This window comes from Clinocottus analis, unplaced genomic scaffold (genome assembly GCF_023055335.1).
Source record: "Clinocottus analis isolate CAN_PGR_092001 unplaced genomic scaffold, fCliAna1.0.p SCAF_9, whole genome shotgun sequence".
NCBI classification, from domain to species: domain Eukaryota; kingdom Metazoa; phylum Chordata; class Actinopteri; order Perciformes; family Cottidae; genus Clinocottus; species Clinocottus analis.
The window spans coordinates 15,543,375-15,561,167 of record NW_027176251.1 but is presented as its reverse complement, the minus strand read 5'-3'; the positions used below and the strand labels follow the sequence as shown (position 1 = coordinate 15,561,167).

General features: G+C 43.4%; 1 protein-coding gene across 1 annotated transcript; it reads right to left on the bottom strand.

Annotated features, from left to right (window-relative positions):
• Window positions 1-4,295: 4,295 nt before the first annotated feature.
• LOC137780772 (galanin receptor type 1-like) lies at window positions 4,296-16,434 on the bottom strand. The gene is made up of 3 exons (XM_068568978.1): window positions 15,477-16,434; window positions 15,318-15,383; window positions 4,296-5,481 (listed from the first exon to the last, which is right to left on the bottom strand). The coding sequence occupies exons 1-3, from the start codon at window positions 16,137-16,139 to the stop codon at window positions 5,161-5,163; spliced, it is 1,050 nt and encodes a 349-aa protein (XP_068425079.1). The 5' UTR covers window positions 16,140-16,434; the 3' UTR covers window positions 4,296-5,160.
• Window positions 16,435-17,793: the final 1,359 nt, after the last annotated feature.

Sequence of the window (17,793 nt, the reverse complement as noted above, 5' to 3'; positions counted from 1 at the left end):
CCACAGGCTACTGGTCAGAGACATTGGTACAACTGTCCATGTATAAGGCATAGTGTATTTTAATTGTGCTTTTGTATGTATTTTATTGTCTTTAATGTGTTGTACTATCTGGACATTGAGTCTGAAATCAAGCCTGATTGAAGCACCCTGATAATGAATGGAAGGTTTCCAAAAGTCTTTGTTTCTCATGAGCTTATAGTGAACAACACTAATCTCACTAACCTCATAGAAAATAATATGTAATTTCATCCTCTGCTTTTTTTTAAAAAAAAGTTGAAGTGAAAACATGTCCCATGTGTCCTCTCTGTTTCCTCTGTTCCTGATTTTCCCCCCAAAGTTCCTCCGTGCCACCAGAGCACCTGTGAATACAATATCCTCTCTTCTCTTCGTCTGCTTTGGCTGCGATTCTGTACAAAACAATCCAATTCTTTGCTAATAGAGTTGCCCAGGAATAAAAGACCCCTTATTGTTGGATATTTACAGTGCAAGGCATCATGGGAAGACAGGCAGTTTTTTCCTCAGACCTCTTAGGGATCGTTGGGGGTTGAGTCGATGCCAGGAAATGTACTCCGCTAGAATGAAATCAGCAAAAGTCCAAACTCCTCGGGGGATCTCACTGGTGGGAACCCGCTCTGTTATTTCCCCGTTGCGGCAGTGAGGGAGGTGAGGGTTGTTGGTTTTGTCTCAGTGACGCTGAGGAAAAGCTGCTTTTAGTGAAAGCCACAATGAGATGTTTTGAGATTTTCATTTGTAAAAAAAAAGCAGGTAATGGAAGAGCAAGCAATTCTTCAAGGGAATGCCACAGCGTTTAATAGAGTTGTATAAGTAGCACTGCATAAAGACACAATCAAAAGCCTGGATATATTTCAAACCACCATCCAGATACGGAGAATTTCACATTTTCAAGCACAGAAAGATTAAACGGACGAGAAAATCGTCCTTTTTTTTTTTTTTTTCCCCCTCCTCCTGGTTTCATTCCAACGACACAGCTGAATCAATACAGTAAACAAGATTGAAAAGACGCACCAGGACCACCTCATTAAAACACAAAGAGCACTGAAAAGCTGTACAAACAGTATCATCGGGAAAATTTTGAAGTCAATCCCTCAAGAAACCAATTACCTTTATGGGATGCCCTCAGTCAAGGGCATGCTCCGTGAGTTGGCTTTCATATATTCTTTTCAATGTCACATGAAACGATCATTTTTCTCTTTTTTAGCACTTAAAACTGAAATGATGTCTCGAAAGTTGTCTTTGCAAACTTAAATGGAACGCTTTAGAATACAAGCCGCAAATAACAGTGTGAATATTTTATCATAGCAGAGTAGCAAATACCAAAAAAGTACATCCTCCTTCCTTTGTAGCGTGTATTTTAACATTGATACCTCCGTACTGTATTTGTTTATCAGTATTTGTTGGGCTGCACAGACAGTACTGTGTAACTATTTCTCAATAAGTAATGCTGCATATTGCTTTTTTTTTCTTTTCTTGTGTCCTTAGCAATGATGTCAGTGTACTCTATAATTATAAAAGGACTTTTGGTACACAGAGTAATGTATTTCCCAGTAGTCCTTCTCAAACACACGCATAACCCTTTATCAATGTCCTTATTATGACCACTTCCTCTCCTGTGCAACTGGGCCTTGCAGTAGATACGCAGCGCCCTGTGGTTTTGCATCTCCATATCATCATTTTTTTTATCTCTTTGAAGTTGATACTCATCTCTCTGTGAGTTTGTTGTCTCTCCCGGGTCCTTTTGGTGTCTCTTTGTAGCTGTTTTGTGTCTCTCTGGTTGTGTTGTGTCCCTTTGTAGTTGCTTCATGCCTCTTTGTTGTCATTATGAGTCTCTTTGTAGAAATGTTGAGTCTCTTCATAGTTGTTACGTGTCCCTTTGAAGTCATTTTAGAATCACAATCAGTTTATTGCTGAGTTTGTTTGCGCATACAAGGAATTGGCCTTTGTGATTGGTGCACAACAATAGACAATTCAATATTATAAGACATTGTTTAAACATAAAATAATCACTTTGTAGTTTCTTTATGTCACTTTGTTATCATTTTGAGTTTTTTTGAAGTTGTTTGTTTTCCTTAGTGGTTGCTTTGTGTGTATTATTGTGTCTCTTTGTAGTCATAGTGTGTCTCTTTGTAGTCATGTTGTGTCTTTGTAGTCATATTGAGTCTCTTTGTAGTCATATTGGGTCTTTGTAGTCATATTGTTTTGTTGTAAGCGTATTGTGTCTCTTAGTGGTTGCTTTGTCTCTTTGAAGTCATATTGTGTCTCTTTGTAGTCATACTGTGTCTCTTTGAAGTCATAGTGTGTCTCTTTGTAGTCAGTTTGTCTCTTTGTAGTCGTAGTGTATCTTTTAGTGGCTGCTTTTGTCCCTTTTCGTCATTTTGTGGTTGTTTTGCTTTATAGTCATTCAATGCCTTTGTGGTCTTTTTGTGTCTGTTTGCAGCTGTTTTGTATTTCTTTATAGTCGTTTCATGCCTCTTTGTGGTCATTTTCTAACTTGGGATAAGTCACTTTGAATGACATTTTGTAGATGAAGACCAGGGCGGCTCTTTCAGTAATCCATCCCTAAGTTATTATTATACTAATACCTTTTACATAGTAAATAATCACACTGGAATTTGTGGGCATGAATTCGTCATATTTTGCTGAAAAGATATGCTTTTTGTTCGTGGGCTCTTTCTATGGGTATCTTGAAGGAAACGACACTCTATTTGTGTTCCACATGTGTATCATCTGCCACAGAAAAGACCTGTGTTCACCCTAATTTCACCAAAAAATAGGCATGTCCCGGGCACCTCTTGGATTTCATTTCACCGCACAAAAAATGTCCTCAGTCCTGTGTGGGCATGGACGAGCATCGCCATCTTCTACAGTCCGCGCTATAGTCCACAGAGCCATCAAACGCATCTCCTCCGCAGAATTAGTCCTTGACTTTCATGTCCTTGCTGACAGGGAGGATGAAAGTCTGCTGATTGCAGTGTTGAGTTCCTCTTTCCTGGATGAAGTTGGTGTTAATCAGTCATATCGGCTGCAGCAGACTCCCTCCTCTCATTGACACCTTGTTGCCTCACCACAGGAGGACAATCCACCATGAACTGAAGTCCAAAGACGTGCTGAACATACAGTGTGATCTATCGCCGAGGTCTCGTATTGTTTCTTTCTTTCCCTTCGTGATCTTGTTGTATTGAGGTAAAGCTGCTGTGTGGAGGCTTGGCACATCACATACATATCACATAATAACTTCAGATTTTTTTCTTTTTCACACTTGCTGTTCGATTTTTTTTGTCGTCGTTGTTGTAGAAAGATGGCGACCAGAAAGGGTGCAAAACAAGCTTCAAGCTGTTTATGACCAACAGTCTGACTCGGTCGTACGGCACGGCACGACACAATAGAAAGAACTGGTGACGTGACATAACAGCCAAAAATAGAGTGAGGCATACGTGAAGATCAGCTTCAGTGTTCATAATATCAACAAACAAATTTAAAATACAGGCTTTAGCCGTACTGGATGCAATGACAATAATATATATGTTTTCTTCTTATCTACAGTGGCCTTTTGTCAGCAGTGCTGGGTATTTAGTCCGGATACTTGGCACTGCTCCGACGTACCTTTAAACAACTCCAAAACTCCACACACACACACACACACACACACACACACACATGTTGCATCACACGGGGTCAGCCTACAGCACCGTGTCCAGGAGGCGGTTTCTCAAACATAAGATCTAAAAAGGGACCCACTTGACCAGAACTACATCACAGTGGAGAGAGACTTGCACTAAATTGCACTAAATTTGGAGGCACTTGCAAAAGCTGCGTCAAAGCGCCTTATGGGCCGTGTTCCCGTGATGGAGAATAGGTTTCCGTGGGAACAACCAGTGGCACCCACTGGCATGGAAAACATGGCTCATGTTTCGTGAGCTCCTGACAGGGAGAAAGGGGATTGAGATTATATAAACCACAGTAATATGTTAAAATATACAACACAGAGGACATCATCAGTCCCTTGTTCGGCCAAAGAAACCATCAAGAGCCTGACCGATGAGGTCATCACAGGTGCGTTGAGGTTTCATGGTATTGAAACGTTTGTCATGTTACATTCGTCAGAATGTCACTGTGACTGTTGAAGTTCTCCAGAAGAAGCTTGATGCTGTTTCACAAGCAGTCGTGTGTCTCAATGTATCCAGAATGTATGACAAATCAGTCATCTTTAGTACAGTCAACAACTGGAAAGCCCGAAGATCGAAGTGTGTCTTTGTGAAACCGGCCACTGTTCACGAGCCTTCCATCTCTGAAGTGGACAGCGGCCGCAACTAAAATGTAATTCACAACAATTTTGGAGTTACCGGAGCCGTGTTCCTTCTGTCCTTCCATGCCGGAGGCAGCTCGCAGCTGGAGGCGAGCTGCCTCCAGCCGCCTGCATCAAGGTATCCAAGCTGACGGGTCCCAGACCAGTTTCTCCACTGACCGTCCAACCGTCTCGCTTCTCCTTGAAGCGCGTCAAAGGGACAGCGTCACTGGGATTAGTTAGTGTCATCAATACGGAATTTATCGGTTACAATCCCTTGCTTGTTCCTACGAAATAAAGTAATTACAGTTCTGTAAAATGTTACGAAACAATTTCCAACGCCGTTCTTCAGACAGAGAAGACGTATTCAAACAACAGGTTCACTCAATATGATGCAATAATAGTCTCCCGGTTGAGATTTTCAACACTTTCAAAGTCTGAAAGTGTTCTAACCTCGTTTTTCTTTTCATGTATCGACTAAATATATGACATTCTGACACATGTCTACAATCAAAATGGGGTTTGAAGAGAGGATTATTTTTCCTGAGTTTCAGACTCAACAGGTTTGTATCATTAAAAGAAGGAAACAGAGACTGATCAAAGAGTAAGCAATCCTCCCCTGAAGCCACGGGGGCTTATCTCCTCTCCTCTAGTTTAATGAACAGCGCTCATGTGGAACAGTATGGCTGCAGCAATATTTAAGCAACTACACTTACCTACAAGAAAAGACACACACACACACGCTCACACGCTCACACACTCAGGTCTTGAGGGCCCGTGCTCATGACTTTACATTGCGTTTCAGCGAGACAGTCGCCACACTTCCCTTCCGTGTCCCCGAGTCCACACCGTGTCCGTCAGACGTTGGTGCAGTTGGTGGAGGGCGGCGGGTCCGCCTTGCTGCGGATCTCCTTGATGTCGTTGAGCGGGGAGTCACTGGCGCCGATCTGGCATTTGAACACCTGCTTGTACGCCTTCCGGAAGTTCTCCGAGAGGAAGGCGTAGATGACCGGGTTGACGGAGGAGTTGCTGTACGCCAGGCAGTGGGCGGCCACCCGGAGCACGAAGGAGGCCTGGTTCAGCGGGAAGGTCCCGAACTCCACCCACAGGTGGACGACGTGGTGAGGGAGCCAAGAGAGGCAGAACACCACCACCACCACCAGGACGGTCTGAGCAGTCTGGGAGCCACACATTGGGAACAGAGAGGAGGAGGAGAGAGGTTTAGGGACCGCAGTGAGGACATTAATGCTGTGTTCAGATTCAAAAAGTTGGGCAACATGCTATTCCCAAAATATTTCCTTGAAGCCGCATTAATGATTTTGTTTTGGCACATTATTAATGCTATCATGACAAAGGTGTCAGCAACACGAGTGTTCATGTGGAGTTGTGTTTCTGGCAATCTGGGGAATGTAAGTCTGCTATTCTTTCTCATTTTAGTTTACCAACTCCTGAGAAACGTAGGCTCCTAAATGATGCACTATGTTCGCCTGCTAGTGACTGAGCTCGTCCATCTGCCGCGTGGTGCTGGGTAGTTATCGGTTCCAGGTCTTTTCACCAAAAAACAGCTGCTTGCTGCCACTTAAAAACAAAGACAATAATGAAATGTGGACTAAATAAAACTGAACAATGTGTAAAATGATGGAAAAATTGATCATTTAGGTGATTGACTTGGTGATGATTATCTATGGGTTTATTACTATGAGCTCTATTTCCTTCTCAACCCACATTCTCATTCAGGGCCACCATAACTGTATTAAAATGACATAAATCACATTATTCTTTTGCTGACATTTCATTCAGCAGATCCATCTGCAATCCTGGAGATATTTTCATCGCAATCATACAGAATAATACACTCGCACAGGAGATACTGTAGATGATGTAGGTGAAAAGAACATAATGTGCATCTCATTCCAGCCTCGTATGTGTCTCCAAAGCTACATATTACGAGGCTTACAAGGAGCTCTTCATCCATAATACTTGTCCGGCCTTCGTCTTTATACCTTTAACACTGACTTGAATGTAATGAGAAACATACAATAACTTTATTACTGAATAAAACAAAAACCTCCATGAGGAGAAAGCACTGTAAAGTCAATAGCAAATACGTCTGCAGACTGAGATCTGTTTGCTCTGCTGCTCTAAACAGCGGGACATGTTCTCTCTTGCAGTTACCACTTACATTTGAACCTTTTACACAACAATAAGATGCAATTAAACATGATGCACTGACAATGAGAACCAGATATATCACATAAAACAGGAAAACGTCATGTGATGACTATGGCAAACCAATGTTGTGCTGAATGTGTACTTTTTCAGGTAAGACTAGCAGGTACTGTGTCGTCATCAAAAAACTAATTACGTGCTGTCTGATTTGCTGAGCCCCTCCACTGCATGTCGAGGTTGCAAATGCATATATTCTAGGATACCGAGAAGCCACCAATTATTAATAATGCTGCTTCCCCTGTAGTTTTGTTCGAGACAAGTTAGAAATGAAAAATAAAATGAGTCCAATCTTGCCATTTGAGCATGTAACTATCAGAAATCCAAAGGTCTTGGTTTGATTTAAGTGTGAAGTGACACATTGAGCATGGCAAGCTGCAGTCATACAGAATCCTAAACGCAGCATCGCAGATAAATGAGACATGAATAAATGCATTCAGTACTTCTGAATTATCATACTGGCATTTGACTGACACAGTCCTTAGATGGCCGATGCTGAATTGTTGCTGCCGTGTTTGAAGCTGCCATAGTAACAAGACGATAGGATCACCAGTTGAATCTAACTTTTTCGTCATAGTCCCAGTGCATTTCCCTTTTAGAAGCACAGAACAACAACCATTCACACACTTTGGAGATCCTCCATATGCCATATGAATTCTGGGTAACAGTTATAGGCGTTTTATGCAGTCGAGGCCCCACCAGAGGGCGCTGTTGTAAAGAAGACGTTATAGGCCTTTCTATACTACAGTACGATTTAGCACTTTAGCAAAAAGTGGAAATAAAATGTTTTTGACCACATCAACCGGATGACTTAAACATATCTTAAGAAGAAAAATATTCTTTTTTAAAGATAATTGGATCGCTAATGGTTAAAGAGCAAAACATGGCTGACGACTAGGAACATCACTATCCACGTCTTCTTTTGAAGGAAAAACTGTCTGGACAGCAAGTCACTTTTACAGCATTTTTCACAAATGCTGGTAAAACACAAAAGTTGTGCGTCGCATGTGAATAGTGCCATCAGGTTAGTTAGGGCTACTGGGACGGTGCGTAGAGCCGTGGCATCGAACAATACAACCATCAGTCTGAAGAAAACAGCGGTGTTCTTGGCAGAAACATAACCTGTACAAAACCTGGACTGGAAAGTACGAAATTGCCTCTCGTGGTCATGACTTTGAGACAAGGTGAAAGGAACAGCTGGCAAATGCACCTTTCAATGTTGTGCATGCAGGTGAGACCACAGATGTGTGACAAATGAAGCTAACTCGCTTACAGGGTAAACCTATGACGGGCCATGTGGTAATGAGTGGAAGTCTATGTGGAGTTCAGACTCTTGGCCTCCAGTGGAATTTCAAAAGCAAGAACAGTTAATGCTTTGTGGGAAAGATGCAAGAAGCTCCAGGTGTGTCTGGACAATATTCCCACACAAGAGGGATGGGATATGGTGAACTTCAACGAGGCCCATGGCCTGCCCATGCACCTGCTGGAACCAAAGCTCCTGCAGCTATTGTAGTTTTCTTCTGAGCTCACACCAGAAGTGTACATTCTGTACAATGCACTGCATTGCGGCCGGCATCAACCAGCAATGGACACCTTTAAGAGGAATGTAGGGCGGAGAAGGAGCTGATGTGATTGTGCGAGAAAGCGGAGCAGGAGGGAACAAGAGAAGAAAACTTGACACGGCTGCAATCACAGAGGAGGTCAGCGACACCGTGTCAAGTCGAGTGGAGAGAGGCTTCCCTAAAAGTGACCATCTGATTGCAGCAAAACTCATTGATTGCACACTTTTTCCCAAGTTTATGAAATGGCTGAACCGGAATATGCTGTATGGGCAATATCAAGAAAGCTGAAACCGTAAAAAACGAGCGTGAAAGTGAACCGAGCAAAGGCAACATCGCACTTTCTACATGTGAACAACCTCCTGGAGGTCTCGTCTGAATGCGCGGCACTCCTTCAAATCATCATCACAACAACAACAATGGCCGCCGACGAACCCGAGAGAAACATCCATCGCACTCCTCCTCTCCTCCCTCACTCGCACATCCCTCATTGGTGGTTCTAGTGTGATATATCTATGACATGTTTGCATTGCAACAGAGGGGGTATAGCTGCTGCTCCCAGTGACCACGGCCAACAGAGACCAGTTTGACGATTTACGGCAACAACAGTTAGCGGTTGATTTTGCAACAAGTGAAGCTATTTGCCCATCAATGCATATGGGACCTCGCTACTATTCCCTGTCATCAATCGATCGTGTAACACTTGAGGTATCTTTGTAACACGTCTTGATCGCTCCTCTGCAGTTGAGTTCAATGACATTGCTCCCACGACATGACGGTTTAATGTGATGCTAACACAAGAAGCTAAAATGGGTTCTGTTAGGTTTGACCATTGTCCACGGCACGTTTGGGACAGATTATGTTGTCTTGGTTGATGTCAAGTCGACACAACAATGACATCTCGAACAATGGCAACATTTCATTAAGAAATGACATCATAAGCATAATCATAAACATTCATAAAGAGTCCATCAAATGACGTTTGACTCAATTCTGTCTCTACTCAATCCAACACTTCATTGAAGTACCACATACGCAGAAAAGGAAATATTCCGAGATGCGATCCTTTATGTCCGGAACAATCTGGTTGATGCAACATGGCTGTGCAGCATAATGAAGGAATGAGGAGGTTGTTTTTTTTCTCCTTTGTACCAAAAAGCACAAAACCTTTTTCGGAAGTGGAGAATATAAAAGTAGACCCTCTGACTGTTGCCTAAAAAGTGTATTCTGCTTTAGTTGACGAATGTGGGAACACTTCATGCTTGAAAATACAGTTTTATGTTAATTTTGTCTCCGTCCTGCTTCTCAGTGTTGCAGCAGTCGACAAGGCTTTTCAGGGAAAACGGTAATGCACCCACTGTGCACTGCCCGCCTATCACCAGATATCAGACAGACAAACTCAAATTAGGGACTGGCTATACGGGGAACATAGTGGAGCATCTGTAGAGCCAGTTTCTTCAGGAGTTGATTGAGAGCAGACCAGAGAGTGAATGTTCGATTGTAATTCACCAGGTGGCCATAAACAGGACTCCAAATGAATGCTAATGTTTACTCCGTGGCTGCTGAATATGTAAATGAACGACTTGCATTAATAACTTCATTAAAACAGTGCAAGATATCAATGTCGTATTTGCTACCCAAGTGTGCAAAAGCATTGAATTACTAAAGAAAACTAATGCAGGAGAATGAGCGAAGAGGAAAGTTAATATGGGATAAAATGTTTTTCCGAACCTTCTAACCAAAATCATATAATATATATATATATATATATATTCATTGATAAGCAGTAGGACAGCAGTCTTCATGACCATCATTCAAATTCTCACAGTCGATTGGGTCAACAGTCAATATTGTCCAGAGATACAAGCGCCCCCCCCTCCCCGCCCCTCCCACACACACACACACACACACACACACACACACACACTCACACAGGGACACAAAGGCAGAGACACAGTAGCCAGGGAGAGGTTCCCACAGAGCAGCAACTTCATAACCATGCTTTGTTTGGATAGCCTCCATAACACATTCATATCTCCTCTTCAGCCCCCTGAGAGCCATCAGTTGGTCTAATACAAACAGCAGCATCAACACAGGAAGACAGAACTAATATAATTCATGCCTTTCAGCATCTCCTCTCCGCCCACTCCGGCTCTACTTGTAATGCTGTTCAGTCGAAAGCCGGCCAGTCCCCGCGTTACATCCGATAATTGATTAAAAGCTGTCAACCTGTCATGCTGTGCTTTTTTACGTTGACGTATGGAGTGAACGATGATCGATTGCATTGTGTTTCAGTGTTTAGTGTATTTGCATACTCATGTTTTGAAGTGCTGAAAGTAAAAGCTGGACATCAGAGACAAACCGCATTGTGATGACGTGACTTCCCGTCCCAGCCGGAGAGTATCTCACAATTCTCAACATTTAAAAAAAAGACACAGACGAAAAGTGCACTTCACTGTTGGGGATCCACCCAATTGGCTCCCCATAATGAGGGTGTTTAGTTGGCCCCTCATGTGGGTTTGAGTTGCATTTTTTGGACATAAATGACTGCGATCAAACTGCCAATACTGCGAAATAAATTGCACCTAAATAGCAAAGTAACGCTCAGTACAGCACAGTAACTCTCAATGAGTATCTGTCAAGCACCAGCGGTTTGGCCCTACATGCTCCCTGTCTCAGTTAGCACACTCTTATCATTCGAAGAAACTCCTAAACCCACAGCGCTAATTACTGTCTTTTTCCCCCCGTGGTTCCACACTGAGAATCCATTGAGAAACATAATTGTTGCCAAGTAAAATCGAGTCCAACACTTTGGTATGTAAAAAGCATTAAACAAACAAAAAAAACAACATTTCCATTATCTGACCACAACACAAAACCAGTCGTGTAAAAAAGGTGAATTAGCAGCAGATCTGTCACATCGATGCCCCAAGGACTCCCAGAAAGATTAAAACAGATTTACTACTTCTTTTTTTTTTTTCCTTTCTGATATGCGATTTTTCACAAAACCAATCACGAGACGCCTACACATCCGCCCGAATCTATTCCCCTCGGACAGCAAGCGCGATTGAGAATACATGCCCGGGGGGCGTAGACGTAGAGTCGGTCCACAGATTGGCGGTTGAGTGTCCTTGAGCGAGGCTGAGGCTGCGGCGCTGCCGTATGAACGGGTACATCGTGAGGTGCAGCGTGAGCTGCTTTGAGTGGTAGCCAGGCTCATCTTTAGTCCCATCTACGCAGCACCTCAAAAAACAGTGGTTGCAGGTGGAGGGGGCATATTCGGAGGTCTGGGTCGAGGCAAGCTGTCTGATTCCTGCGCAGGGCGATAAGAAGTTTGCCTGGATGTATTTCGCAACGGCACTGGGAGTAGCCTCGCTCTTCCCAGCTGTCACTGACATTATGTTCGACAGGCCGAGTGGTGAGCCGCACCAACTGATGATCAAACACTCTTTCCACCAAGGACACAAAGTGCTTCGCTGCAATTTATGTATTTGTCTCTTTGTGAGAGCACATAATGCTTCACGGCAGCGCATTAGAGCAGCTCGCAAACGCGACACTTCCCGACTCATTATCGGTTAACACAAACAGCCACAGTGTATTCTTTGAGAAACGCCAGTTTCGTTTGGAGATGGTTTTAATTGGTGCCGGTGAATTGTCTGGGACGATGAGCAACGTTTGTGGCGTTTGTTATCGAAACTTACTATGACTGCTCACCATGTCTTTTAAGATGCCACCTGTTCTATCCAGCTGTGTACTCGGTTGATAGCAGCAGCCTTTGGTGTACGGACCTTAAAGCTCAGCAATGTTATAGCTTGTTTGTTTCCCATGTACAAAAACTGATGGGAACGGTCCTTAACACCAGATTGCTAGGCAACCAGGGGAGACTTCAGGAACTCACTGAACCAGCCAAGAAATAGTTCTTACAACGGATTGTTTTTTATGCTTCATGTTGTTGTTGTTGTTTTTTATCCATCTGTTGTCTCCACCTTGTCCAAGCTGCGTGCACCCTGGACGGTTGGGCGGTGAATCACACATTTCAACACAATGAGATGATTATTTGGACAACATTATCATTTTGCTGCTGGCATCACAAAGTCTGCCAAGATATGATTTTGATTTCATTAAATTTGGATCGATATGAGAAAATGTCTCACGTCCAGTTGTGTTACTGCGCTCTTCCAAAGCATAAGAACATTTGTAAGAAAAACAATCTATTCTTTTAAATATATGAAGAACAAAAAAAATCTCCTGTTAATCAATATAAAGTGCAACATTACTGTTTGCGCTGTTTTGATGTTGTTTCTTAAAGACGGCGATAAGTTGTTATCGCCGTCTTGTTAAGAAGTTGTTGATCTTTTCCCTTAACATTGTTTGTATTGATCCATATCAATCTGTCAGTCCACCCCTGCAGGACATATATATATATATATATATATATATATATATATATATATATATATATATATATATATATATATATATATATATATATATATATATATATATATATATATATATATGTATTAAACAAACAAAGATGTGACATCCAACTTTATGAGCTTTAGAGGTGGAAGTCTGTTTCGTTCCACAAACACAATGGACTACAGTTATGTAGCACTTTAATTTAAAGTCCTTTCCAAAATGTCATATTTACATCGATGGCAACAAGCCACCATGCAAAGCTCCGAGCAGCTGGAGCCATTGTGTTTTAGTGTCTCGCTCAAGACTCTGGTTTGGGGTGTATAGGAATGTTAATGAGTGAAGAAGGAATATTCATTCAGTCTATAAATGTCCTCACATTAATCCCCGACTATGGGACTGACCATAAAACACCATTTTATGGTCAGTCTACTCCACGAGTTTTCCATGAAAATTTTAAACATCTATAAATTGATTATTTCAAAGGATTTTGATGTTTTTCATGTCTTTTTTTGAGGGGGGGGGGGGGTAAATGGGTTGATAGCACACGACAATAACACATTAAAAAAAGAATCTGATCTACTCCTAATGCTCATGTACTTTCATTGTCCACTAATTGTACAAGTGTATGTGCATGAGTGAGGGAGTGAAGGAGCAGGAAGTTGTGTGCTTAGCGATATTGACCTTCTAATTAAAGTAAAAGGGGGTTAGCTCCGAAGTTAGCCGCAATTTCATTTCAGGCGCACTTTAGGTGAGCCAACCTCACCTAACGGTTGATCTTATCATTTCAGTGACGAGGCGCTCCGTCCTCCCACACACACACACACACACACACACACACACACACACACACACACACACACACACACACACACACACACACACACACACACATACAGACATACATCCACACACACTTTGCCGCAGAGCCGAAAAAGCTTTTCTGGCAGAAACCTTTTGGAATAGAAGTTGTTGATGCGTTACCCAGATTGAATATGTGTGTGTGTGTGTGTGTGTGTGTGTGTGTCAACAGTCGGTTCTGACGTCGTAGTTTTACACTCGCTATCCTACCCGGTTAAATTATGTACAACAGTCCGGCTTTAATGCACTGTTTGCTTACTGATAGTCACAAAGCTGTCAGTGTAACATTTCCTCTGCGTATTCTCGCTCCAAACTCTGCACAGTTGGATCAATATGTGAAATTCCTGTTTTTGGCATCAGCCAGTAAAGCGTGTGTGTGTGTGTGTGTGTGTGTGTGTGTGTGTGTGTGTGTGTGTGTGCGTGGGGTAGGGGAGGGGGCGGAGAGGGGCATGGTGCATATCAAAGCATATCCACATTCTTATTAATTCCTCTCCTCCCAGTCGGCACTCTTTGGTTTCATAGCATGAGGCCGTTGTCAAGCAGTGCTGCTGAACTGGCCGGCTGTGAAAGACAACAGACAGACAGACAGACAGACAGACAGACAGACAGACAGACAGACAGACAGACAGACATGAACACGGGCAGACAGACAGACAGATAGACAGACAGACATAGACAGACGGACAGACATACAGACATAAACACGGACAGACAGGCAGACAGACAGACATATAGACAGACAGACATATAGACAGACAGACAGACATATAGACAGACAGACAGACATATAGACAGACAGACAGACATATAGACAGACAGACAGACATATAGACAGACAGACAGACAGGCAGACAGACAGACATATAGACAGACAGACAGACAGGCAGACAGACAGACATATAGACGGACAGACAGGCAGACAGACAGACAGACAGACAGACAGACATAGACAGACGGACAGACATACAGACATAAACACGGACAGACAGGCAGACAGACAGACATATAGACAGACAGACAGGCAGACAGACAGACAGACAGGCAGACAGACAGACATATAGACAGACAGACAGGCAGACAGACAGACATATAGACGGACAGACAGGCAGACAGACAGACATATAGACAGACAGACATATAGACAGACAGACAGGCAGACAGACAGACATATAGACAGACAGACATATAGACAGACAGACAATCAAGCGGGCGACAGCAGATAACTGTCTCTCAGGGGGAAGCTCAATGACCGGGAATCCATCCGGAATGATGAAGGCTAGATGGGGGTTTGATTGCACATTGCCTTTTAGACACACTTTGCTCGAGCGCGCCTGTTGACCGTACGCATCATAACATTAATATTCATCATTTTGGCCCCAAGGAACGACGGAGACGATGGGAACAGTTTCCTTCAACTGCCTTTAGAGGTGGAGGGAATGGTGCGGCATTTGGCGGCGGACGCCCTCGCTGCCGCGTAGTGTGCACGGGACCGCGGGTCAGAGGGATACACGTGTCTTCCAAAAAGGCCGAGGACACTGACCCCTGCTTTGACACAGGGCCGAAAGAAAAGGCTGCTGCGTAGTGAAGGAAATGCATGGATCAAGAGAGGTGGCTATTTCAGTTACGCTCCAACTTCTTTAAAAACTAAAATATTGATGGAAAGGATGACATCTTTTCATCATGCAGCATCTTCATTGCACGCGTTATCATCATCATCATGGCAGGTTTGATTTTAAATGCAAGTGTTCAGGTGATCACTGATGTGTTTTTTTTGACAGGTGAATTTTAACATTTCGACATATCCGAGTTATATTGTCAACAGGTAACAGGTCGTTACACGTGTGTATGCAACACAGTGTTTATTCAGTGTGTTTTCCACCCTAAATACACTCAGACAAGTTTGCTGCCATGACCATGACCCCCACTCCCACAGCCTCCCTCATACGTACCTTCTTCTTTGACGCCTCTGACTTTTTGGACATATTTCTTAGTTTTTTGTGCAAGTGATTTAAAACCTGTAAGGGATGAAATAGAGGTAAGATATCGCTTTTGAATTGTTCAACAGCAACAAATGTCCACAATCGTGCCGTGAATATAGCTCTGCTTACCTTTGCGTAACAGAAGGAGATCAGCAGCAGAGGCAGGACATAACCAAACACAAAGGTGCACACCACGTAGACTTTCTTCTGGTTCGGGGGCCACACTTCCCAGCAGAACGTGTGATTCTCTCCTCCGTGAAAAATGTTCTGGTAGTACATGACCGGCGCGGCCATGGCCAGCGAGAGTATCCAAATCACCACCACCCCGATCAGGGCATGCTTCGCCACGCGGATAGAGGAGGACTTTCTGGAGTGCACAATGGCAATGTATCGGTCCACGGACATGGCCGACAGGGTGAAGATGCTCACCAGCATGGACACGGTGAAGAAATAGTGGATGAATTTGCAAATGAAGGCGCCCAAGACCCACGTCGGCAACATGTAGACGGTGGACTGGAACGGGATGCAGAAGAGCAGGTAGGACAGGTCCGCGATGCTCAGGTTGAGGATGAATATGTTGGTGGTGCTGCGCGGTTTCCCCGGCTTGCTCCGGGCCAGCACGGTGATCACCATGGAGTTGCCCAGCACCCCGAGCGAAAAGATGAGTCCGAAAACCAGCAGCGTGATGAAATTATCCGTGCCGATCCCGAACAAAAGTTTTTCGTCCTCTTCCTCCGCTCGGCTGAGGTTCCACGGCTCATCCAAGAGCCACACAGACTCCGACAAGTTCATGATTTTTTTTAATTTTTTTATCCCCCTCACAGCCTCTCCGCTCTTATTTAGATGAACTTGGAACGCGGCACAATAAATGACCTATGAGAGGTGTGCGCGCTGCTGCTGCTTCATGGCAGGTTTAGGAGCTTGTGGTCCGGCGCGTCTCCATCAGCTTTCTTGCTTCTTTATCTCAAGGTTTCTGCTGAATGTCTCGCTTTATTCGCCCCCCCCCCCCCTCACATTCGCAACAGGTGTAAACAAAGCTGGCTTCCACTCCGTGCGGCATGCATCAGCGGTCTGGCCGCTGCGCGTCTTGGAGCTGGTCCTGGAGCGCACCGGACGCGTCTGCGCACAGATCCACTCTGAAGCCTGTTTCTTTGCGTGAGGACTTTTTTTCTCTCTCCCCCCCCCCCCCCCCCCCCCCCCCAACACACATTATAGAAGGGGTTGGCTTGAGTCATACGCGTCAGCACCCAGTATAGCCTACCACCTCTCGAGAAATACTGCTGCTAGGAAAAAGAGAGAGGAATATTTAACTGGATATGTTTAGTTTCTGAAACCACTCATGTACAATTTGGATGCCAGAAGCCAATGTGATTTTCTAAATGAGACTTAATTACTTCTGACACAGTATGTCTCGGGTGGAAAGGTTACTGTGATTATTCCACTGAATTGCCAAAAATTGCTATGTAGCAATTCCGTTTGGCAGTCTTGCTGATTGCCTAGTTGGGGATCATTGTCATGGAGAAGAAATACGCGTTTAAAGGAGGTAACACAATTATGTTTGTGTGTGTGTGTGTGTGTGTGTGTGTGTGTGTGTGTGTGTGTGTGTGTGTGTGTGTGTGTGTGTGTGTGTGTGTGTGTGTTATTGTGTTTAAGCAGATTATCATGAGCTGCTATGTTTTCACAAGGATCCATGAGGTCAAGTTAGACACCAAATATGAAATAAGATCCAAGCTGATTCTGAAATGAATAGAGCACATTTATACTTCATTGATAAGAATGCACAATATGACATACAAAGAACAAGTATTTTCATTTGTGTTAATCAGTTTAGAATAGCAAAGAAGAACAGAGAAGAAAAGTAAAAGCCAGCAAACAAAACAAATAAAATACATGATTACAAAAAAGGAGAAGAAAATCATAATAACAATAATTAATCCCCCTCAAAAAATCATAGTAACAATAATTAATCAAAAACACAGAGAGACCCACCCACACATGCCTTCACACAGAGTGTGTTATGTCATTTTTCAGATTGAAAGCCATGCTGAACTCCCTCTGGAGGAGCCGATTCCAAAAATAACCAAAGAGTTGTTTTGAGGTCCTCTTTTTGAAATATGTTCCAGTTCTTGATGACTTTTCTGTTGTGTAAAGGATTGACCTTTTGTAAACTGTAATGGAAACTCCTCTGTACTCCATGGTTCACTGATACCACAGGGTTGTAATTCTGTAGCAATCTCCAGAATCACAAAGAGCTCTGTGCCGCTGCTCTATTCGCTTCATCAATTAACAAGCGGGCTATGTGCAGTTATCTATGGGATCAATCAGGAGTGCCAGTGTAGCAAATTATGATTTTTACTATTGAGTGAGCCGCCATGCCTTTTACTTTTGATTCATTGAACATATTAATCATTTAGTCTGTAAGTTGTGGAAGTGACAACTGTCATCA

Excerpts from the sequence above, each read along its gene's own strand:
- LOC137780772 (XM_068568978.1), bottom strand. The coding sequence starts at position 16,139 with ATGAACTTGTCGGAGTCTGTGTGGCTCTTGGATGAGCCGTGGAACCTC. Across the intron at positions 15,384-15,476 it reads TCTCCTTCTGTTACGCAAAG|GTTTTAAATCACTTGCACAA; the intron begins GTAAGCAGAGCT and ends CATCCCTTACAG. Across the intron at positions 5,482-15,317 it reads CAGAGGCGTCAAAGAAGAAG|ACTGCTCAGACCGTCCTGGT; the intron begins GTACGTATGAGG and ends TGTGGCTCCCAG.